Consider the following 25,277-nt stretch of genomic DNA (forward strand, 5'->3'; position numbering starts at 1 on the left):
TAGGATTGCAAGTGTAGATGATTTGAATTGTGTAGGAAGTGAATTGTAAACCTCAATGGCCTGTTTCTGCAATGTTTCCAAAATATGTATTTTTTAAAGTATTTGTAGTTTTTAAGCCATGATCGTTTATTGTAGTAGGTACCTACCAACTAGTTAATTAATTTTTGTTTTTTAAATTTCGGAAATTATCTTTGTTTTTACCATCCTTATTTTACCATCCGTTTCTTCACAGGGATAGCAGGGAGGATGGACCACAAAAAAATCTATCTTGGAACACACTCCTTGCTTCATTCTCATTTACTTATTCTTCTGTTATTTTATTTTAAAGGTCGCGGGTTAAAATCCCGGCGAGCGCAAAGTAAAGTTCATTTGATTAATTTGTGTTATTTCACAATGTTCTCATTTAAAATAATTTATGAATAATATTCAGAATTGAAACGTTGCTTGAAATGGATTTGGCTCTGTTTTGTGACTAGATCTCAATGCCCAACTTGGCTTCAACTTGGCTTCAGACGGTTGGTAGTAGTTGGGACTCGATATTTGGGATTTCGATATTTGTAAATGTTTGATCATATTCCTCAGAAGTAAGGTTGTATACACAAACACGCCCACACTATACTTGTATCCGATTATCTCTCCAGTGGATAACATTTAAAAAATCTGTTCATTTTTCATTGAAAAAAAGGTTTTAAATAAATTTATATAAATAAAGTAAGATAACGTCGTTAGAGTCAACCTGTACTTGGTACAAGAAGAGTAAACCGTACTGTTATACCTGAGATGCACCTATTCAAGAAACATCTAGTGATTGTAAGGTTCGAGCCACCTACGCAAAAGTTTCAAACTTCAGTATAACAACCTCACATTAGGTATGACTGAAAACATCCATTTTTACTCAGGTTCTCCAAAATACCTGAGATAACGTTGTTTCTTCTTCTCAGGTGACTCTATCGATACAGGCCACTGGCATTGCACGTTATATAAAACGAATGGAACGAAGTTTGAATCGCAATTCGAATTTCGATCTTGAAACGTTGCGCGCGCACTAGCGGTTTTTTTAAAATAATCTTAACCTCACTTTACACTATTTATTAACTAGTTGTGCATATTGTTTATCAATTGTTTCATTAATTTGTATAACGGGGGAGAGGTGAATCATCATGGGCGCCATAAGAACTGGTAAGATTAAAATATTACGTTTAATTTTGTGGTTTCAATACAGTTAAAAAATGGAGGCGGATGATTGTACTATGAAACCTTTTCCTGAACAAATGAAGTTAAAATGATTTGAATGATTTTCTTATCATTTAATTTCTACAGAATATTATGGAAAATTTATATCTTTTTCTACCCGGCTTCACCCGAGATTTCAACACATTTTTTTAAAAACTTTTTTTTTCATTGAACATTTGAAAAATATGAAACAAACAATATGGGTTATTGTCTTATTATTTTTGAACAATAAAATATTGCAGATTTATAAATTCTATATTCCATGGTGAAAAACAGATTAGTTGACCCCCTGGAAAGTTCATTCTGACCTAATTTCAAAACGTTAGAGCTCATCAAAAGCAAACAGTTTTCATAATTGAATTACCCGTTTGTTTACCGATAAAGGATCAATTTCGAAGACAATCGAATAAATTAAATACAATGTTTCTTTGATGGAAATTAACAACATATAACAATAATATTTTTTTTTTTTCAAATTAAGTCTTCATTTATTTTTTAAAATTTCTAATGGAAATACATGTATGGCGAGATTGCTTTAAATTCTAATTACAAGATAAGAAAATTGTATGTACATTACAATACATTAGTTCCTCAAACGCAATGAATGCGATTTTGAAAATGATTCATTCATTCTATCAAAATGTGATCATTGTTAAATGAATCATTCTCATGCAATATAACATAAAAAAATTGCACTAAGTTCATCGTCGTGATAAAATGATAACCTAGAATAATAAATCGAATTCACCGTTACTTTAGAATAAATTATGTATTACAATTTATTTCAGACTTCATTATTTATTTGTAAATATGCGGGCTTGGTTTAATCGCAACAGATTAACTTATTTAATAAAAAAAACGTTAGAAAAACATTTCTTTTCAGAATTCTATAAAAACTTCTAGAATCATTTCATCACTTGTCAAAACTAGTAGATGTTTAGGCCCTAGATAGTAGGTAGTATGTAGGTGATCACTGCAATCAATAATATTTAAATGATTTGTTTTTTTTTTGTGTAGCGCCGTTTTTATAAAAAATAATCTCAAGGGTTATGTTTTAGGAGTGTTAGGTGTTAGGTAATATCAGCTTCTTGGCGCCTTGGCAATTCGGCGCCGGAGCGGACTGCTCCAAAGGCGACCGCATAGGTACAGCCCTGAATAGTTCAATAGACCCATACTGTCGTCATAAGTTAAAATGTAGATCGACATTTTAGATAGTCACATTAAAAATTTACGACTGTCTTATTGCTTATGATGGTAGCATACAACGTTTGATGGATTAACATGGAATCTTCTAACTCTTCGTCAAATGTCATCTTCATTTTGAAGTTGAATTACAAGCAAATAAGATTTCTATACTGTCTGCTAGTACGCGAATCAGTACATTTTCTGGCAATGTGGTTTAATATACATCATTTATCCACTCTATGTTAATCTCCTGATACCATTTTTTGGATCATTTCCATGTGTATATATGGTGTCCTACGTATTTAAAAACATAATTTTTCTTACCTTATTAATAAATAAATAACTTGATGATGGATACTGCATTGTTTCAAACGTTGCACCAAGATGGAGGAGGAAGCGTAATATGGTTCAATACCCCAACATCACAGCATTTTTATAAATTTTGAACAGCAATACATAAACAATAATTTTTAATCAACTAGTGAACCCAGCAATGTTCGGATATTACTATTGTATTTCTCGGGCGTGTCTGACTTCTTCCACCATTCACCAATGTATACCACAATATTACTTCTACAAAACTAAATTACATCGACTTTAATTCCACCTCGTATCTCATTCCTGCGCAGATTTATTGCGTTAAGTATTCCTTGGGCGTCCCCGACTACTTCTACCAATCACCACTCGTGGAAATAATAAGAACAGATTTTGAAACTTTCAGCGATATCGGTTGGCTACTTTTCGAGTTTTGTGAGAACAAACATACTTAGTCCGAAGTTTTATACATTCAAGAAGATGGTGTCAGCAAAAATTTGTTTGATAATATATAAATCATACCATCAACAAAATATATGTTTCTGGTATTTACTATCAATGATTGGTCTGTATAATTTAGGTCAATCGTCAGTGGAAGATCTCTGATTTTGTCAATTAAGTATGATGCTGTTTTTCCATTTGATTTGTCATGTTTTTTCAATGTAACAATGTTTTTTTAGTCAAGTAGCAAGTTGTAGTTTGTATTTTATTTATTTAGTAGTTGTTTCGAAATGTTTAAAATGGTTTATCTGGATCACAAGTGTTTTAGATAACTTGCTGTAACTTGTTGTCGTTGCGTACAATTCGTATTTAATATCACAATGGAGTAGGGTACAACAAAGGCCGGCAAGATGTTTCTACACGTAAACAGCAAACATTGCAGAACAAAGAAAGGTTTGAGAAAGCGTGATAACCCCAAATCCGCTGAACTTCTTAGTTAGATTATTCTCAGGGTCCTAACCTAACCCAACCATTCGAAATACCTCAATTTTACAAGTAAGATGAAATGTGAAACAAAAGGATTTGTGAAAGGCTTACAGGTGGGTGAAAAATCCTGTTTTCAAAGATTTTGGATAAGGTCACTGAACTAAAGCCATTTAAAAAACGTTTAATTTTAACTTCAACCGTAGCGATACGGATACTTTTTAAAATCAATTTCAATATCATTAAGCTCAGCTATTTAATATTAGGTTAGGATAGGTTAGGTCAGATATAGGTTGTTAGCCTAACATTACTACATCTTGAATGATAATAATATTATATGCTCAGAAAGAGAGTAACGACGATTTTTGTTATGCTAGAGGACAACTGCAAAAAGCTAAAGAAATATTCTTGGGTTATGAATTACCTGATAATATTCCCACTGTCTTCATTGTAAGCGGAAAATGTTGCTTGTACAATGATGGAAGACTTAGCAGAGAAGTAAACCCGTGACGCCTGATTTTGACCAAATCTATCTACTAGGCGATGAAAATAAGTAATATCAGCTAATGCAACTTTGGAATTATGTTTTGAATGGAAAAAATTAAAAATTATTTGATTATCATTATTGAAATTTGTAGGGGTGTTTCAGGCTATTAATTATTGCTTGTAATAATTTGTTATCCTTTGTGCTATGCATAAAAATCTTGTCTATAAATTATTTATTTTACTGGGTTTTTAGAGATATTTTCACTTGCGTGAATCTAGTCATAAAAAATAGTTAATTTACAAATAGGTACTTAAAATTAAAAAAAACATCTCATTGAAAGAATACATAATTTCTACATAAAATTATAAAATAATGCAAAATGTCATTCAAATGCCAAATATGTAAAAAGTGAAGCAAGAGGCACTGGATACACAAATGAAACATAATATAATTAGTTCAACGTTTTTTTGAGCAACAGCAGAACATTTTTTCCGAATCCGCATAAATTATCGAGGAAAATGTCTACTTCAGCACACTCCATCTTATAATAAATAAAGTAGCGTTTGCTTCAAATTGACCTTGAATTAACACCCACGAAAGATTTGCTATTTTTTTCTGTGTTCACCATCCGTTTCAAGAAATACCTTTCTCATTTTTAGTTAAGATATACTACAACACTTAACACTAAAGTGTTCCAAGTCTTTTATAGTTTCGTATTGACAAACATTCTGCAAAACACAACTAAATTCCTGCTTCAGGTAAACTCCCGGCTTTGAGGATATGGAACGCCATTAGGGAAATGAATGACATATAAGAGATATTAAATAAATAATATTAATGAATATTCTTAAATTTCGCACAAGATCGTCGAGAAATATGGTTACCGGTCAGTGAGGGCGACTTCCGCATGAGAACAAAAAGATAACAGGCAGAGGTTAACGGTGTTACTGGTTGAGACATTAACTCTAACCGGTTTAGCAGAGTGCTGACTCATACAACGCCAGGGGTAGTCTTCCTGAAATAGCTTGAACCTTTACCACAGGACCGGAGGCAGCTGGTTCGATATTAAATTTTCGATTAACTTATACTTAACTACTCCAAACCGTCTGGAGCCAGTGAGATTGTGGCTTCTCCTGTTATGAGGCTGAAGATATAGAGGCGGGAAGGAGATAGGAGAGAGGATTTGACTACTTGGTTGATCAGATCTGGTCACCAAACACGCATCATGCCATTTCATGTGTCTGCACAGCTGTAGAACATTATTTAAAAAAAATCAAGGATCTATTGTCGCGCCCCAAATAGGTAACTAGCTGAAAATCTTCGAACAGCAGAATAGTTTAGCCGAAACTCTCGAATGGTGAGACGTAGAATCATAAAATAAACTCAGCTTTTGTCTGGAATTTCTGTTTAAATCCTACAAGAACAATAAGTAATAAGTAAAAAGAAAAAAAATGCCATAGAGTATCACATAAAATATATATATTATTATGTTTAATTTAAAATTTTTCCATTATTATGTAAAGGTGTTGAAATAATTCAAGTTGCTTAAATCTCCAATATTTGTATCGTAGGTACCTAGCTAAAGGTTTAAATTTTCATTTGTCTTTGTTAAGCGCACCTAAGAGATATAAAAAAGATTCCTTATCAATCCTATTCTTAAAAATAAAAATAAATTATAATTTTTTTTATTACCAATTTGTTGGAATATACAGAAAATTATTTACGTAAAAAAAAGATATTACATGAATTTTGAAGATTTTGAAGAATCGTACCATAAAATTCACTACTTCAATAGGGTTACTAACCGCGCGACGGAAATCGTTTTTATGCGATTTAATAACCAGAAGAAGTAAATAGAATTAACGCCGTTAATTATTTTTTAATGTGTGTGATCGTTATCTCTGTTCATTTGGCCATTTACTATCCACCCTATAATTCACGTACCTACCTGGAATACAGAGTTACAGTTGTATTATTTCATTTATGTACACGCTTCGACGATTGCATGGCAGATTGCACTTTTTATATGTATGCTCCAGACTGTAATTCCGTGATATTTTATTGAATGTAAGGTTAAGGCTTTATGGCTCGAATTCACGTTACTTTTATTACTCGTGTGGGTTGTTTCTTGTTGTTCGTGGTTTGGTACGTAAAGTGTAAATACTTATAGCAGGAATGACTATGTTTTCGTAAGAATTATAATACAATTATATTAACATAATATAAGAGGTTGACAAATAACTTCTTATTTACAGACCATATTTTAATGAAATTAACATCTAAATTCGTGAGTAATAATGTTTTGGACTAACGGAGCATTGGAAAAATATTTGTACTATACCTTTGAGGTGATTTTCACAAATGTGCTATTTTATGTCCGGGTTAAATCTTCCCCATAGGAAAAACTAATCCTTTCCACACACTTTTCCACAAATGATCATCTAGTCAATCAAAATTATGCAAGTGCATTATATAAGCAAAATAAATACAAAACAATACAAGAACAACACGTCAACTCACCAGAGATCAAATGGGAAAATAATTCACCGACTCCAGATATTTTCGTATCAGAGGGTTCGGCTCGGTAGAACTCCTAACAGGGCCTATAAATCCTACTGATCCCTCAACATAAATATTTAAAAAATCTTTATTTATCCTACATGTATTCAAAATGATCGACTTTTGCATCTTTATAAATACATTTTTTGATAGATCTAATACGCCTAACTTTTTAATGAGAGAGCTAGGTATAATGCCAGTAGCAAATATATTGAAATATCATTATTATTATTAATATGGCGTGCATTAGTTTTAGAACTTGGAGAGTTAAAAATCTGAGAGATTTAATTTTTTAGTTTATTTACGTGTGTTTATTTTTCTAGGATATTTAAAATACTTACTGAATTCCTTAACATACATTAAACAATAAATTTTCAATACTGTTTAGTCAGCTAAACTCTTTTTAATATACATCTACTTCTTTTATTAAAGTTATATTAACTAAGAACGTCCATATCATAAAGCCTTCAATTATTGATTGAACAAAAACTAAGTTAAAATATTGTTCTGTGTAATCACTCTTTTTGATAGCATTTCAATTAACTAATAAAATAAACGTTTGACGACAGAGATTTCAGGAAACGGTCGAACTTAAAAAAAGAGCTCCTTACACGTTTAAATGTGTAATTGTCACACCTAGCAACAAGCCTGAACCGACTGGACACTGTGGGAGTAGGCTGTTATATCCAAATCGGCTTTTGCGCAGAATTGCAGAAGATTTCGAAGTAAGCCTTTATTGCACAGCCGAATACGAATACAATTAGAACGAAAATAAAAAGTAGGGTTTCGCGCTTTCGTGCATTGAAGTATTTATCAAGGAAAACTACAAAAAGGTCTGTAATATTATTTTATTATACCACTAAACTTCTGAAAAATATCTTCCAAAATGGTTTAATAAACATTCGACTTCGTATCTTTTAATTAAATTATAATTGTTCATAGATTCAACTGCTACGCGAATAAAATGTTTCATGCAGATTGGTGTCAATACAAATTTAATATATGTACATACAATTTTTTACATATTGAATATACAACATTTACCTACTAGTTTAGAACGCATCTGATATCCATTTGTCCAGTGAAATATATTGTCATAATTAAAGTTTTTTCAAATGTTGACATTAGTAAAATTGTTGTAAATCCATTTTGTACCTCTTGATATACTGTTTTGCTTTGATTCAATGATATTTTTATATTCCATTATGTTTAATGTTCATGTCCAGTAGGCGTTTATATTATATATAGAAGCAAAATTCCAACTTCATAAAAACTTGTTTATACATCTATGTGGGAACATAGGAGTGAAAGCACTTCTTAATTTATTGATTGTCAGCAGACATGTAGACACTCGACACTGTTAAATTCAGATAGCAATAGATTATAATTAAGTTGTTTGTTTTTGTAAGTTTTTGCAGGCAACTCGCAAAATCAACTTTCTCAGGGTCAAAGTCACAAGAAGAGAGATTGAGTAGAACAAAAAAGTGTTTTGAAAAGTTGTATAAACCATTGCGGTCATCGCCCATTAGTAACTGTCACATTTCGATGATTACAAAAAGTCCATCATTTTCTTAACAAACTCAGTTAGTTGAAAAATATTTAATCACACAAAAGGCGCGCACAGAAAACTTATATAACGCAACAATTTCGTCACTATTTTATAATTTATCGTAGAAAATACTCGGGTCACTCTAACGTCACTTCGCTTCTTCGCTGCGTTGCCTTCAAATACTGCAATGGTGCAACGGTGACGAAACTATTGCCATGACAAAAGTCATCCGTGTTCGCTTGGAATCGTACTTGACCATCGATTTCAGCTTCTTATTCTTATATCCTGCAACAGAAATGTTTTTTGTGTCACCTTTTTTCCTCGCGCCGTATTTTTAAAGAACTTTTTGATAAAACTTATATTACAATACAGAGGAAGGATTTAATAAGTTAAAAATGTCGGAATAATATTTATTTATAAATCGACTATTATAAAATAGAGTGCAACTTATAAAAAACACACACAACCGCTTTACACGGCTCAAAAATGAATATTAAAAACAAATCTATTTACACCATGTACATATTCATCAGAACTTCTGTTTAAATCATTTCAAGTCAGAAAACGAAATAAATTATACTTTTACTATGCAATATTACAAATTTACCAAAATAACTATCTATATATTCATTAGATTAAGAAATGTTCCCAAGCTAAACAACCTGAAAAAAGTCTATTACGCACTAGTCCAATCATTACTTCAGTATAGAATCATTGGGTGGGGAGGTGCATATGAAACAATTTTAAGCTCTGTAAAAGTGGTACAAAAACTAATTATTAAAGTAATTTTGAAAAAAACAACCAACATTCTCATCAGCATCATTTTTCAAAAATTTCGAAGTACCAAAAATTGAAGACCTCTATAAAAAAGATGCAATATTACAAATATGCAAAGAAACTGTAATAAAAAACTTAGATTTAACTCATCCTTAAGGCATAATTTTAACATCCAAATTCCTCTATTTTCAGCTCAACAAATGCACAATAATTACATTTACAAAGGCATAAGATATTTTAATAGTCTTCCCGAAGAAGTGAAAAAATACCAGATTTTACTTTATTAAAAAAAAAGTCAAATTTATCTTTAAAAAAAAATAATATCACCTTTCAAATGTTATAACTTCAATTCATGTTACAACCAAAATTAACGTCACAATCCTCTTTTAAATTCATATTTATTGTACTGTATTTATGTTAATTACTGATATAAACATGAAATAATTGTGAAATAACTCCTACGCCAAGCTCAAGAGCTAACACTCTTCATTAGAGTAGAAATTCAATAACATATGTTTTTCACTATTACCTATTATTACCTAATTTTATGTACAGTGTAACAATGTTATAAGTTAAACAATAAAAAAAAATAAAATAAAAACATTCTAAATAAAACTGCACCATTTAAAAATAATAGAAAACAAAGGAAAACATCAATTCTCCCAACTCCAAATTGTAAATAAACAATGTTGATAATATTAAAAGCCATGAGGGCGTTAAATGTAGAAAATAATATTTGACGAAAACAGAAAATAAAAAAAATCTATTATGTCAAGGTCTGTAGTGTTGTAGAAGTCAATAAAGGGGTGGTTTGGTTAGCAGCATCAGTACACATAGAGTCAGCGGCTGCGTTTAGTCATTGAATCAGTCAGCTCCTTATAAGGCTTTCGTGCATGTGACGTCATTGTGGAGTTATCCAAGGCCGACTGTAGTGGGCCTAAGTAGTCATCTTAGCCCCTTGAAAAAATATAGTTCTACCAGCGAAACTTTCTCCTTGGAAATTGGTATACAAAGTACTTATTCATTCGAAAGAGGGTTGTTGATTTGAAAAAATGTATGGTATGGGAAAATATCACATTCTAAATAAAGGTCTGATCCGGGAGGACTTATTCATATTGTGTTTGGAAACTTTCGTGGATTAGGCTCGACAACTTCATAGTCAAGCGGTAAAGTTTCCGACTGCAAATCCGGAGGTCACCGGTTTAAATCCCGGCATCTGCAAATAAGTTTTATTTATTTAATTTGATTTATGCCGATTAAATTATGATAGTATAAAGCGTAGCGAATTCGCTGCATTTTCCAGAGTGATCATCGACCATTTAAAATCAAAACATTGCTTCAAATAACTTTATCTGTATCTAGTGACCTGATCTGAATAGCCAGGTACTTTCCAAAATCCACCTCCTTAACTCCTTCCATTCCCTAGATCTTTAAGCCACACAACATATTTCAATATTGGGGGTGCAATAGTCTCACTGATTCCATACGATTGGGAGCAGTTGGGACTCTTGTGCGGTATTCACTTATAGATTCAATATATATTTTCTCTTAGCTCGTTTCAACCATTACATTGCTCGGCGTATAACACTATAGTACAGATAATTTAAAGAACCGTGTGCTGTAAACAAGCATATATATAATGGTTGAGGGGAAATTGTTCGTTTTTGATGCTGAAATAGTTTTTATGCTGAAGTGCGCAATACTACAAAATGTAAAAATGCACTTAGGTTTTGCTGTTTTAACGACTACCAGTATATTCGCAATACTAGTAAATATAGTACGGAAACAGTTTCACAGTGGAGTTAATAATTTCATAAGAATATCGAGATTAGTAAAGTTAAAATGAGTAGTTTTCTATTTCACTTGAAAAATCGTAACAATTTTTTAATATTAGATATTTTTCGTAACCTTATTATTTTATTTCTTAAATAATTGCGAAATTATTTTTAAATACTTAGTAATAATGAAAAAAATGTATGAATAACTCTTTAAAAAATCGTGGTTTAACCAAACTTTAATGATCCTACGGCGATGGAATACTATAATTTTTGCACCCTTCAGCGATGTCAAAGTAATTTAATGAGAAAATGTGAAAATTACATTTGTAAAATAGTTAATATTTTAATGGTAACTAAGTCTTTAGCTCAATATTCTAGTATTTTTGGAAAATGATAAAAACTATTATTTTTTGTTTCAATTGACTAATTTGATAAGATTTTCGAGGGATAAGATCATTTACGAATTTAAATCGATAATATCTATTGAATCATTCAATATTTAATGCTAAATGGTAATATTGCTTCATTTTCAATTACATTTTCATTATTTCTCGAGGAATTAAAATTTATGGTAGATGAAAGAAGAGAATTGCAAAGATATTTTGAAAAAACATAGTCAAAGCGTTAAATTATTGCATACTTGATTACCATTTTTATAGAAGAAGTAAGATTCGCCAAAAAACTTACTCAACAAGTCAGAGCAAAATAAGCATATCGATACAAAAGACTCGAAAACTGAAGGTGAGACAGAATTAACAGCTTTTTCCTCGGTGTCTTTGATTTGCAATCCCACAGCTGTTGACTCGTGTCCATATGAGAGCGTTCACGGTGAAGTGTGAACGCCCTGATATGACCTATATTCCAACGATTACTGTACCTTCCAATTCCTGCGATTCCTGTAAATTAGCTACCTTCTTATACTCAAATGAAAACAATACCAATTCTACTTGAAATTCTAATTCTAATCTTGCTATTCTACAGTAATGTTCTACTTGAAATTCCTAGTAAAATTAACTAATTTATACTAGAGGATTGATATTAAATCTAATAACACGCTTACCATCTTACAGATAAAGAAATTGCAAATAATTCAAAAAGAGGCATGCGAGCAGTATTGAATTGTAGTATGTATTCTAATAAAATTATTATGCAGAAAAAACTAGGAATGTTTGAGACAGCGAATAATTTTAAATACCTTAACATTTATATTTAAGTTAAAAAATAAGATGCTTCCAAAATACATGTTTAAGAATGTAAATTTTAATTTCGTGATACATGGCTGTCCCACGAGAAACTGTGGAGATTTTAGACTTAAAAAAAATATTGTCGGGAACCCTAAATAATCTTTATTTTAAAGGATTTATGATTTTCAATGTCCACACATGATTTTACCGACAGGTGTTAAAGAAGCTAAAAGCATTGCTGCTTTTCGTGTGTTATGCCTAAATACTATAAATAATGACTTTTAGATGTATTATAAAGTGTCCTTAATGTCATAGAAATATGTTGTTAAAAGGTTTATACTAGATATAAAGATGTAATTTTTTCTAACTAAATGAAAATATACAAAAAATAATCTTATCGTGCTACAGCGTACGTTCTACCAATCTGACTTTTGTTATCACCCGATTTGATGCTGCATCTTCCTGGAGCCTTCCAATAATTCTTCTTCCTTCTATCTATGCCTCCATCATATAATATATGTACATACTTCTGATTCTTCTAACTTTGTCCATCATAATACATTTATAAGTAATGTAAGCATCTCTTTTTAATATTGATTAGTATGTTTAAATTGGCCGTAAATTATTTTCTGACCTTCTCGTTCGTAAATCGATCTAATAAGGAAAGAAAAATCGCTCTTCTCGGTCAATCTTTAGCCAATGGATAAATAAAGATTTGCCAATGGTTGTATTGTTGCCATGTCCTGGAAAAAGACGCAAGGGTTTTTTTATTCCCAACGTGAGAAATACGCTTTTCGACTGCATTCAGTACACTTTTGACTTCTTTGGATTGGAAAACCATTTTAATACTCTCATGAACTTTGTCTTGATTTTGGGACAGTTAATAATTTCTATACTTTAAAAAAGTTATTATTTAACCTAACTTAATACATAATTTGGAGGTGTGTGAATTAATGCCAATTTCCACAATCCTTTGACCTCTCCAACTAGTCGATTTAAAAATTAGTAAAGTTATTCATTCAGATTAAAATAAATATTTATTTTCTTTAAAGTTTTTCTGGTGATTGGAGTGGGGACCTTGGCCCTGGCAGCTTCCTGGCCTAGAAGAGGAAAGTCGCAAGAGATTCCCGGTGGATTCATAGGAGAGGCTACCAACGAACTGACATCGGCAATATTCCAGGTAATTAAATAAAATTCTATTAAACATTATTAAAAATATATAAAAACCTAACTCTAGGACGACTTCTACAATCTACATGGTCCTGCCGCTGAGAGATTTGTTTTACCTTTTGAAAATGCAAAAAAGGGTATTAAATAACAACTAACATTCTCATGTAAATGAATAATATAACAAATTTTAATCTTTTTTTTTTATTCTTTTTTTTTTCATAGTGAATACCTCACAAGAGTCCCAACTGCTCCCGTCTGGAGCCAGTGAGACTATGGCATCCCCAATTGGGGGATGTTGTGAGGCTGAAGGTAAGTGGGGAAGGGAAAGAGGAAGGTGGGGAAGTACCTGGCTATTCAGATCTAGTCACTAAACACGGCTAAAGCCATTTGGAGCAACGTTTCAATTCTGAATGGTGGTCTTACACCAGGGCGATACTGGTAGTATCTTCCACTCTGGAACGTGCCGCAAATATACTATATATTATTTTAATTAATTAATTGAGAAATAACACAAATTAATCAAATAAAATTTATTTGCGCACGCCGGGTTCGAACCCGCGACCTTCGGAATGGCAGTCCAATGCGTTACCACTGGACTATGCCGTCCGCCTAATCTAATCCCCAGACCAGAAAATACCCTTAAATTTTGTTCATGAGGGAGAATTCAACATTCTGAATTAAAATGTGGATTGTTTAGTATCTTTATTTGAATTGCCATATATTTTTCAATCTTCCACTTTCAGACACTGTTACCTCGCTCAAAGCGCCAGCTTCACGGACTGTGGTTTTCTTAGTCCGTCTGACCCATGGCAGTGGGAATTTTATGGGGGGAAAATGTATTTGGACTAACCAAAAGATCGGCAGAAAACCACAAAGATCAGTAGAAAACCTCAATGATATATTTTTTAAATATTTTTATTTATTTTATAAAATACAGTATAATTATTTAAATTTACATAGTAAGAACATATTTCAATAAAAATTAACATGTTTACCTTTACAAGAGTCTAAAACTCGTGTGTAAAGGAAAAAAAATAATAACTTAACATACATATGTAAATAGAAGAAAAAAGAATCATAAAAACATATAAAGTGAAGAGATTTTAGTTTTTTTATACAATAATTTATAAAATAATATAGTGAGATATCATCGTCATTCTAATTCGTTAAATCATTTAAGATAGTGAAGTTTATTTTATTTTTAAATTTATTATAGTCCGGTTCTAATCTCATCTCTGTCGTTTGTTGATTAAACCACACCATTCCAGTGTACGTGTAATAGTGTTGTGCAAAACTGGTGTGAATTAATATATTCAAAATAACTGAATGAACATCACTTGTTGTACCTACGCTACCGTATAAACCTGATTTTCATTCTGTTTTTATTAGTAACTAGTAAATCAGTGTGTTTTATATCTATTTTCAGAGCTACGTTGATGATGCATCCAATTTGGCGTTCTCTCCTCTTGGATACTCAGTTATTCTGGCAATTTTGGCTGAAGGAGCTCGCGGTGAGACCAAAACCCAGCTAGCCACCGCTCTAAAGTTGCCTAGGGACGAAAAGGTCATGAGAAATATGTACCAAGGAATACTTCAAAGACTAAACCAAACAAATCAGTACAAGCTTAACACTCCAGAGTTCAAAAACTGGTTCTACGTATATAAAAACTACACCGTCAATGACGATTACAGAAAGATTTTGGAAGAATTTTACTTGACTGAAGTCAAAAGTGTTGAAAGGTACGATTCTAGCTTCTTTCAAATCAAAAAAGAGCCAGTCAATAAGGAAGAAGAAAAGGTTGAACAAATTGACCCCATGCCTTCTGTGGAAGTTAAAGAGCCTGTTGTAAGAAATTTGCCTACATTGACTGGTAGGGACAATAGTAAAGATGTCGCTAACTTTGAACAGTTACTAAAAGACAAAGAGGAGGTTATTAACGACGCGGATAAGAAAACAGATAAAGACGATCACAAAAAGACTGAGAAGTCAGTTAAAATTGAAACGGAGAAGATCATCTCATTTGCAATGGAAGACATTCCAGAAAAACCCGATTCAGAACTTTATGACAAGTCTGATTTGATTAAGCCAGGAAAAAACATCAAGGACAAGAAGTCGACTACCGCGTTCCAGAAGAAGGCAACCCAAGAGTTGAGTGGAGACTATGAAATGATGGAAGCTGTTGAGGCAAGGAATCATAATAGAAAATCAAAGTCCATCTTTGGAAGGGATGATATCACAAACACACTCTCCGCCAACCGTGTAGGAAGCAAGGATGTTAAAGGTTAGGAAAACTTATTTTTCATTTACAACAATTTGTATTGATAGCCTTGGCTGGTTCAGCAGGTCAGAACAATCTTTCCAGTTCGTTCAGTATTCTTACCTCTCTGAACTGTTTCAGATCCAAACTCTCTGATGATTCTATTCAACGGGCTCTACTTCCGTGGGTCTTGGAAGACTCCCTTCAAGAACATCGCATCAGAGACCTTCTACAAGTCAGATACGGAAAAGAAGTCGGTTCTGATGATGGAAGCTAAGGGAACCTTCAAAACTGGATCTCTGCCTGGACTTGACAGCATCGCTGTTGAAATTCCATACGAAGTATGTGTACTTATTATTATTATTGCTTTCAACATATTTTAAATAATGCGGAAGGCCTATTTAAGGTAAAGAAGTAGTGAACCTGGTTCTTGCGGAATTATAGGAGGTAAGAAATACAAGAGCGGAAAGTCAATCCATATTCGAGCTCTTGAGCGCAAGAACGAGATCATCGACTTGTTCCCGTTCGGTAAATGTAAAGTGTTTGGAGGACCCGTGCTGAAATGTCCCTTTCTTCAAAATACCGATTGTACAATATTGTGATAGTTATTCTAAATATTCCAATCCATCCGTTATCAAAAAGATTGCCCGTTTATAGAAGCAGATCAGTCATTATAGATTCAGTCAGCTTAGAAACCGACCTACCCCTTACCTACTGATTTTTAATGTTACACGTTGGAAAAAAACATCAATAATGTCACCGGATTCTAAAATTTCAATTACATTTTTACTCCAAATAATGTCAGGAATCACTGGTTAAAATAAGTCAAGTACGTCACTTAACCATCCTTTATGTACAATGTCTCCTGATTACAGCAATGTCTCAATTCAGCACTCATAGTTTTCTTTGCATAATTTACAAAGTTCTACTGACCTTAAAGGTCATTCTTCATTGCGCATTAACAAGTTAATACATTACGGCAACGTAATAATCGGCTATTTAATAATCATTAAATCGAGTTATATTTTAAAAGATTACATAATATGCAATAGATTGAAGCTTATGAACCGAGTAAATGCAACAAGTTGATACTCGAATGAAAGCAATTACAATTAATCAGAATAATTTCGTAAGATTGATTTGATATTTGTGGGACAAAGAAAATGGTCGTCGACTATTATATTTATTATTAATTTTCATTAACAAATACACGGTTTACAAGATCATCGAAATAAAGCAATTTGAAACAAGAAACCCCGTTTTTCAAAAAAATTTCATTCTAAAAGATAGTCATCTAGTCTAGAGGCAATATCAATATTCAGTTATTTGAAAGTTAAGACGTCCAATTCACATTTCTCATGCGAGATGCAGCTCATTAAATTTTTCGGGAAGAAAGCAAAAATTTACTTGATATTATTATAAATACATGATACAATTGTGTTGTAATTACATTATTTTATAATCCCTGGCATCAGAAAAACCCCTCAAATTCAAAGTAATAGTAATATTATGTAACTTTAGATTATCCGTATTTGAAATAGGTGCTTTTGATTGTGAACTACCAACTATGGATGATTTCTTATCTGATTTATTCAGTCTGACACACGAGAATTGAAATGAGAAATTTATTAATAAGAATCGCACAAGAGAAATCTTTCCAAGCAAATTAGGGTTATTAGACAATTAAATAGGAACTATTAGACAATTATTAACCATTCTAACTTCTTTGTCTGCAATTTGAAGGTACCTCATTGCACTAGACGTATCTACGTGAATTGTGCACTAATAGTTCGTATGTCTTCTTCGTTTCAACCATTATTGTGATGTAAAGATCCAAAAAATTGTTACAAAATATTCGCAATAGAAGATATTAATTTGTTTTAGACCACTTTAATTTTAATTGTACTCTACCGGTTTCGGAAGCACCCATCCTTCGTCAGGAGAATATTAAAACTGATATTTAATATTCCCCTGACGAAGGAAGGGTGCTTCCGAAACCGGTAGAGTACAATTAAAATTAAAGTGGTCTAAAACAAATTTATATATTTTATTGTAAATTATGACGAGCCACAAAGTAAATGCTTATTACAAATACAAAATATTCGGCATAAAACCTAATTACATTAACTAAAACACAACACAAACTTCTTTCCAAAAATATTTGGACTTTTCTTTGCAAATACTTTTCTGTTTTACGTTTACAATAATAATTAGAAAAACAATATATGGTGATTTAGACCAAGATAAAGCAATATAAAGTGAGTTCTTCTTATTTAGCCTAAGTCGTCAAATTGTTAAAAATCCTCCTCCCTATTCTTCACTGGACTTTGCGTCTACTTCCTTTGAGATAATCGCTCATTCACTGCCGTGATCTATCTTTAGGTAACTTTAAATATCAACCAATTATTGTTTACTCTGTGGTCCAGTAACGTCCTGCCATCTTTGTCCTAAAGGCACTTTCCAATCATTTCACCGCGTTGATGCAACAAACAATATCTCATGTTGTCATTTGCACAGTTCATATCTGAAGATAGCTGAGGGACCACCACAAACACTGATAAAATAAAACAGAATATATCTAGAAAAACGTAAATAAAAAGTAGAACGAAATTTGCATAGTGAATCGATTTAATTTGACATGCTATTTAGAAGCTGATTTTAAGAAGGAAACAAAGATTAAGTGGTTATAAACAATAGGTTAACGGCTGGCTTTCACTTAGCCTTCGCCAAGAGATGGTCCAATGCCTCCAAAACTCTTGTCGTTCACACTTACCTAGACGGTTCTTAAATCCGATGACTGCACAGATCTTGAAGAGATATAGCCCCATTGATGATGCTAATCCACTTCCGAATATTCATTTCTACCCGGCCTTTCCGAGTCACCCAACACGTTGTACACGGAGCGTTGTCTTGGTCAGATAATAATTTGGCATCAGATGTGTTGCTTTTGGCTTTGTCTCAGATCGTCGTATATGACTAATACTTGTAGAAAAAATGTGGTCGGATGTCCTAGAACTGCGGTATTACAGTTTGTTTTCGGTGTGTCTTTGAGTTTTTGTTTTATAGTGGCAAAAAACTGGACGACTGATACCTTTGAAATGCACAAAATAAACCATAATTTCACAAGCTTTAGGTACACTTTACACGGTATACGTATCTAAAAAAAAATATTTGATAAATCAAAATATTTCACCGAAAAATGCAGATATAATAAGTCTCCATGTAGTCAACCATATATATGTGAGTATTTGTCTAAGAATATAGAATGACACAACGTATACAATTGTGTTTGTTATGTTTCGTAATTTTATTCATGTCATCAGTATGTCTGATTCGATAATTTTGTCTTCTGGGGTCTTCCTAGTTAGTAGTTTACTATATGAGGATGGTGCGATATACGTCTGGTATGGAGGGTATGCACTGCTATGCAGGTTCCAGTCGCTAGGCAAACCCATCCGGCAAGCTTGTGCAGGTGTCCTCCGCAGTGCACAGGTACGCCGAATGCACATTTAGATGGACTTGAAGTGAAGTGGAGTGAATTATTATTATTGAACTAAAAGATTTCCATAGTTATTTGAGGTACCTACATACTGTTAAGCTTTTATTCTTATTTATTTATTATTCTTATTATATTTAAAAAATGATGCAGTCATGAGAATTACAATTTCACAGCATGAAAGATTAATTATTGCAGCTTAAAGATTTATTTCCTGACGCCTACGCAGGTCGAAATATGATTATAGATATTTCCTCCGATCTTGTTATCTGGTCACATACACATATAACTGCGAAGTTGTTTCGGTCCAGCTAATCTGTACAGGAAACATGTACAGGCAAACCACAAATAAAACACTCACAGGCAAACTGTTTTTCGTCTGCTGAAGTCTCGTTTAAGATTAGTATTTATCACTTGACCTACAAACTCCCGTATGTAAAATCTAATCTAAACAAACTCTCACGGTAAATGATTCTGACCTTTCCCATAATATTTAACACATAAAATTATTTATTTTTATTATTTTATTAAAGCGACTATTTAAACATTGTACATACAAAATATGATATTAAATATGTGTATAGTAAATTGTATTTCTTTGTCCTCCTCACCAGGGTGACCTGTGCTGAGGTGACCTAAAGTTAATTATTTCTGTTTTATTAGTTTTCTATGTCGTTTTTAATGTTTTTTCAGAGTTTTTTTCATCAATCTCTTTCAGCCAGTTTTTGATTCTTGATTTGTAATCATTCAAATTTTCTATTCGCTTTACATAAGAGTCGTCGCAAAATAAATATAATGTCTTTGTCCGAATGTGGTTTTATGACCTGGAATATTTTTTATGTCATTGTGATTTGACCTAGTTTGATGAGTATGAGGTATTGTAGAGGAATCAGTATTTTTTAATAGTTTCAATATTCGTTATACATTTGGTACATCAAAACTATTTAAATGTGTCAATTTACCCAGGTTCAAAAGTCAAATTATAACCTTGAACAAGTAGCGTTAAAATATATAAATATTCTTCACAAAATTCGATTAAATAGTTAAAAAAACATTTAAAATTTATTTCGTTATACAGGGTTTTCCAATAAGAGTCGTTATTTTGATATTCAATCGTAAAAGATCAATGGTTTCGTTGCTTGTGTGGCACGTATCGCCGTCTTGTTGAAATTAAACGTTGTCCAGATCAATACCATCCAATTCCGGCCATAAAACAATATTAATCATCTCTCGATAGCGATCTATTCACCGTAACTGTTGCTCCAGCCTTATTTTCCAAAAATTAAGGTCCAATGACTCCGCCGGATAAACTCCGCATAAACCGCACCAAAAAGTCACACTTTGAGGATAGAAAGGCTTTTTAACAATAAATCTTGGGTTTTCCGAGCCCCAGATGCGACAATTTTGCTTGTTGACGAAGCCAACGAGGTGGAAATGGGCCTCATCACTCAAGATGATTTGCATTTGATTCACTCAAGTGAATTTTAATAATTTCAATGCGTTGTTGAAGCGTGTATTATTCCATTTTGACGAGGTTGAATCAATTTGTGCTAAATATCCTAATACTAAACTACTTCTAGTTGGTGATTACAATCTGCCACATTATGATTGGTGTAATATGAATTCTGTCAATTCTTGTTCTAATGTTAATATTCGTGTTATTAGAGATATGGCACTGTTCTTAGGTCTAACACAGTGTAATAATGTTCATAATATAGGAGGTCGTACGTTGGATTTGGCACTGTCAAATGTGTCTGACATCTGTGTTGTGAGAAGTACCGAAATTCTATTACCTGTCGATGTTTACCATCCACCACTAGAAATATGCATGTCTAACCTTAAACCAATTCCTATCGTAAAAAAGGTAGTAGAAACTCGAAATTTCAAAAAAGCTGACTATGTTAAAATTTCAAATTTCCTTAAACAGACTGACTGGTCATTCTTTGATAGCGACGATGATATTAATGTACACCTTAAAAAATTTTACTTCATCGTTAATTCTGCAATTGAACAATTTGTTCCTTTAACGACTTACAGAGAAACTCTATACCCAAAATGGTTCTCAAAAGACCTGATAGACTTAATTTACCTCAAAAAATTATCTCATAAGAGATTCAAACAAAGTCGCCTGGCCATCGATTATACTGCGTTTCAAAAATTGAGGGCAGAGTGCAATAAGCTCTCCGCAAAATGTTACAAAAATTACATTAGTGATGTCGAAGGCTCTATCATGGACGACTCAAATTTCTTTTGGAAATATGTTAAATCCCAAAAAGAAAATGGTACTTACATACCTAGTAGTGTGTCATTCGATTCTAAATTATCCCAAAATCTTCAGGAAACTGTTAATCTTTTTGCTGATTTTTTTAGCGGCGTTTACATTAATGCAAGTGAAGACAGCAATATTTCGTGCTTTGATTTGGTTGAAACTCTTGATATATCTGACTTTAATGTAACCATAGACGATATTATATCTAAGCTGAAGAGTCTTGATTCCCGAAAATCCGCAGGACCTGATAATGTTCCGCCCAGGTTTTTAGTAAATTGTATGCATACATTGTCATATCCTATTCATAAGTTATTTACAAAGTCACTCTCATCAGGTGTATTCCCGGACCTTTGGAAGTTTAGTCTTTTAACGCCCATTTTCAAAAAAGGTAATAAGAGCGAAGTAACAAATTATAGGCCAATATGTATAATGTCTACTTTACCCAAACTTTTTGAAAGCCTAGTACTAGATAAGTTGATATCCCGAATCAATCGAACCATCTCTCCCCTTCAACATGGATTCATTAAAGGTAGATCTACTCTTACCAATTTGATATTGTACACGAATGATATCGTTAATGCCCTTAATGCATCACATCAAACTGATTCCATATATACTGACTTCAGTAAGGCATTTGATAAAGTAAACCACAAAATATTATTACGTAAACTAAAATTGTTGGGAATAAGAGGGAGTATGTTGGAATGGTTTAAGAGTTATCTATTAGGAAGGTACTTAGCAGTCAAGTTAGATTCGTTCACTTCTTATACATTTGCTGCCTCGAGCGGAGTACCACAGGGATCTCACTTGGGCCCAATTTTATTTTGTTTGTTTATCAATGATATTGTTAATATTTTTACTAATGTTAAAGTCCTGTTATTTGCCGACGATCTGAAGATATACAGAATAATCAAAGACGATGACGATCGCGCAATTTTGCAGTTGAACCTTAATAAACTATGTGCGTGGTGTTCTGTCAATGATTTGCAACTAAATTTAGGTAAATGCCAGATTATCAGTTTTTACAAAGGCAAAAATCCACTTAATTTTTCCTATTTTATGAATGGTGCTAATCTTCTTCGTGTATCACAGATTCGTGATCTTGGTGTTATATTCCACGAGAGTCTACAGTTTAACGAACACATCGATGAAATAACAAGCGATGCGATGAGAATACTAGGTTTTATTTTGAGAATGGGAGCAAATTTTAAAAGTATGTCAACATTAAAACATCTGTATTGCTCGTTAGTACGAAGCAAATTAGAATACAATTCCACCGTATGGTCACCGTACTACAAGGTCCATTCTCAATCATTAGAAAAGGTACAAAATAAATTCCTTCGGTACATTAATTTTAAAATGAAAATTCCAATCGAATTTATAAATTACAATAACTTGCTTGCTGAAACTAAACTTCTTAAATTATCTGATAGAAGAGTGTTAATTGATTTGCTATTTTTATTCAAAATTATTAAATCTTTAATTGACAGCCCTAATTTGTTGGAACTTATTTGCATTAATGTTCCTGCTAGGCAAACTCGCAGTAAAGATACTTTTAAATTTAACAAGAACCTCAACACTAATTATTCTATTTATTCACCAATTCCTAGAATTCACAACCTTGCGAATAAATACTGTGAACTTATAGATATATTTGGTTTTGACAATTTTGTGAGCTTTAAAAGGCAACTTATTTCGATTCTATCGGCTAATAATTAACTTTTATAGCTTTAATAATTTTATTACATCTTCTCCCATTCGAAACCTTTCAAGTAAATTATATCCATATTTGTTTGTTTTTTATTTGCTCTACTATACACTTATAATTGTATGCATATACCTACTAACTACTTTTTATACGTAACACTATGTTCCATCTCAGATCTTATTATTTCTTATTCATGTCGATATTGCTAAATTCTATTAGTTTTTGCTTTTTACAGGTGCAACTCTTATTTTGTTATTTTTTTTTTTTTAAATCTCTGTTATAATGTTCTTTACCTCACGAGTAAGTTACACTCTAATTTATATTGGTTTATCGATTTGTTAAACACACAATTAATACTGGGTTTAAACACACCCACTTACTTACTTTTTATGTTGAACTTTCTTTTACTTACTATTTCATGCTTGGGTATATTTTATATTGAATCCATCTTATTAGTGTTTTGCTAATTTGCACAAAATTTTATTATATGTGTTGCTTTCTTACAATTAACTCCATTTATCTTCTTATGTTCAATTATTGTAATCAATGTAAATGTATATTTTCATGTAAAAGCCCATAAGGGCGTAAATAAAATAATAAATAAATAAATAAATAAATAAATTTTTATTAATGACGTAGTTTTTACTTGTCAAATGTTAAAAAATGATAGCTTCAAAAGTAACATCCACTGAAATATTGGGCTATTCAAAATAACACCTCTTATTGGAAAACCCTGTATATCGACAAGTAGAGATGTTGTTGATTTAAAAAAAAAAAAAAATTAATAACATGGCTTCTATGTGAATCCTTATTATATGATATACCTAGTTAACATTATAATGTCGTTCCCACAATTTCATAATATATTGTTTTTAAATTAAGATCAGGTCCGGTTCAGTATAGGTGACTTAATATGTACATAGACAATGCAGAGTAGTATGCATTGACAATACTTTAGAGTAGCTACTCAATAGACGGTGCTCCTACCAACACCGGTGGAGTAGCAAATGAAAGCATTTCTGTACAATATATATTTGTACATACATACACATATAATTTTTTAAATACATTTGTCGGAATAATACCCCTGCCATAGGTCATCCCACGTGTTTCGCTACGTTTGTTGACTTAGCAGGGGTGCCAGGGTTTATGGGGTGAGGTTTGTCTAGGTCTTGGCGGCGGATGCGTCTCCCCACTTACTGGTGATACGGATAGGAAGAGACTGGTTGAAAAAGACTATTTGACCTATCCAACAGGACTCTCTCGGCCCATCGCTTGGCTCCGCAATGGGAGGAATGGATTAATACGTCCGTCACTCCTGGACCTACTGACTCCTATTTTCCTACCAACCCATCAGACATTTTTCCTTCTCATAACTTACTCTTGGATAATTAGTTCATCGTCCTCTTTCTCAGTTTGATTTTTTTTGGCGTCTGAACATTCTTAATTTATCATATATATATTTTGCTTACCCATGTAACTTTTTGATTTCCAGGGAGACAGATACGCGCTGGTGGTCGTGGCACCCAACTCCAGGCAGGGACTTCGCCGGCTGGTGGTCGACCTGCCTGGTCTGCCACCATCGCGCCTGTCCGCAGCCCTGGCTCCGCGACTCCTGAAGGTCAAGCTACCCTCGTTCTATGTGGAGGTCACCACCAAACCTCTGGCTGCTCTGGCTAAGGTATTAAAAGATAATGATTTATTATATCTTTAATGGGTGTATGCTTACAGCAAAAAGCCTTGCCTTACACCCTTTCAATTTTTTGCCTGTTATATACAATCGACAAGACTTCGCATAGTCCAAGCGTGAGAGAGTAGAGTCGTTGAATTGGAGTTGTACCTAATCACAGAAAAAACGAAATTGTAAGATAGGGCTTGAAAATGTGCCGACTGTCGCCGAGCTACAACCAAATTGTACGATTATGAAAGCGGCAACGGCAGAGCCAATGAAAGTTATGGTGTCTACGAAGGTACAAACAGAGGGTGAGCGTGAGTATATACGATTTGACCCATCTCCGTTGTTACTGTTACCTATAGTCGTCTTAGTGGTGAGGTCCAAGGTAATATCAATGTTGGTATATTTTCTGTGCACGATCTGTTAAATTGAATGACCACCCCGTTACGGAGATTGTTATAATATTGTCATCGGCTAAAATACCTATTTTTTTTCCTATTTTTCAGTTCGGAGTGAGTTCCATCTTTGGTCCAGATGCCGATCTGTCGGGAATTTCTCCAGTTACCGGGCTATTTGTCCAAGAGATGGTGCAGCATGTCTCTGTCAAGGTTGATGATGGAGGAAACGCACAAGCACAAATCACGGGTATAAATATTTTTTAATAATCTTTTTCTAAATATACCATCCAAGTTCTCTAACAACAAATATGG

General features: G+C 32.8%; 1 protein-coding gene across 1 annotated transcript in view; it reads left to right on the plus strand.

Moving 5' to 3' along the window:
* The first annotated feature begins 1,030 nt into the window (after positions 1-1,030).
* Positions 1,031-25,277, plus strand: part of Spn100A (Serpin 100A) — a 37,301-nt gene continuing 13,054 nt past the window's right edge. Inside the window, exons 1-6 of the mRNA XM_089640288.1 lie at positions 1,031-1,179; positions 13,044-13,171; positions 14,588-15,443; positions 15,561-15,760; positions 24,388-24,573; positions 25,074-25,212. Of these exons, the coding sequence (XP_089496414.1) occupies positions 1,161-1,179; positions 13,044-13,171; positions 14,588-15,443; positions 15,561-15,760; positions 24,388-24,573; positions 25,074-25,212 (1,528 nt within the window). The 5' untranslated portion in view covers positions 1,031-1,160. The remainder of the gene's footprint in view (positions 1,180-13,043; positions 13,172-14,587; positions 15,444-15,560; positions 15,761-24,387; positions 24,574-25,073; positions 25,213-25,277) is intronic.

The sequence above is a fragment of the Hesperophylax consimilis genome, chromosome 15 (genome assembly GCF_061612785.1).
Source record: "Hesperophylax consimilis isolate HC1 chromosome 15, BYU_Hcon_1.0, whole genome shotgun sequence".
NCBI lineage: Eukaryota > Metazoa > Arthropoda > Insecta > Trichoptera > Limnephilidae > Hesperophylax > Hesperophylax consimilis.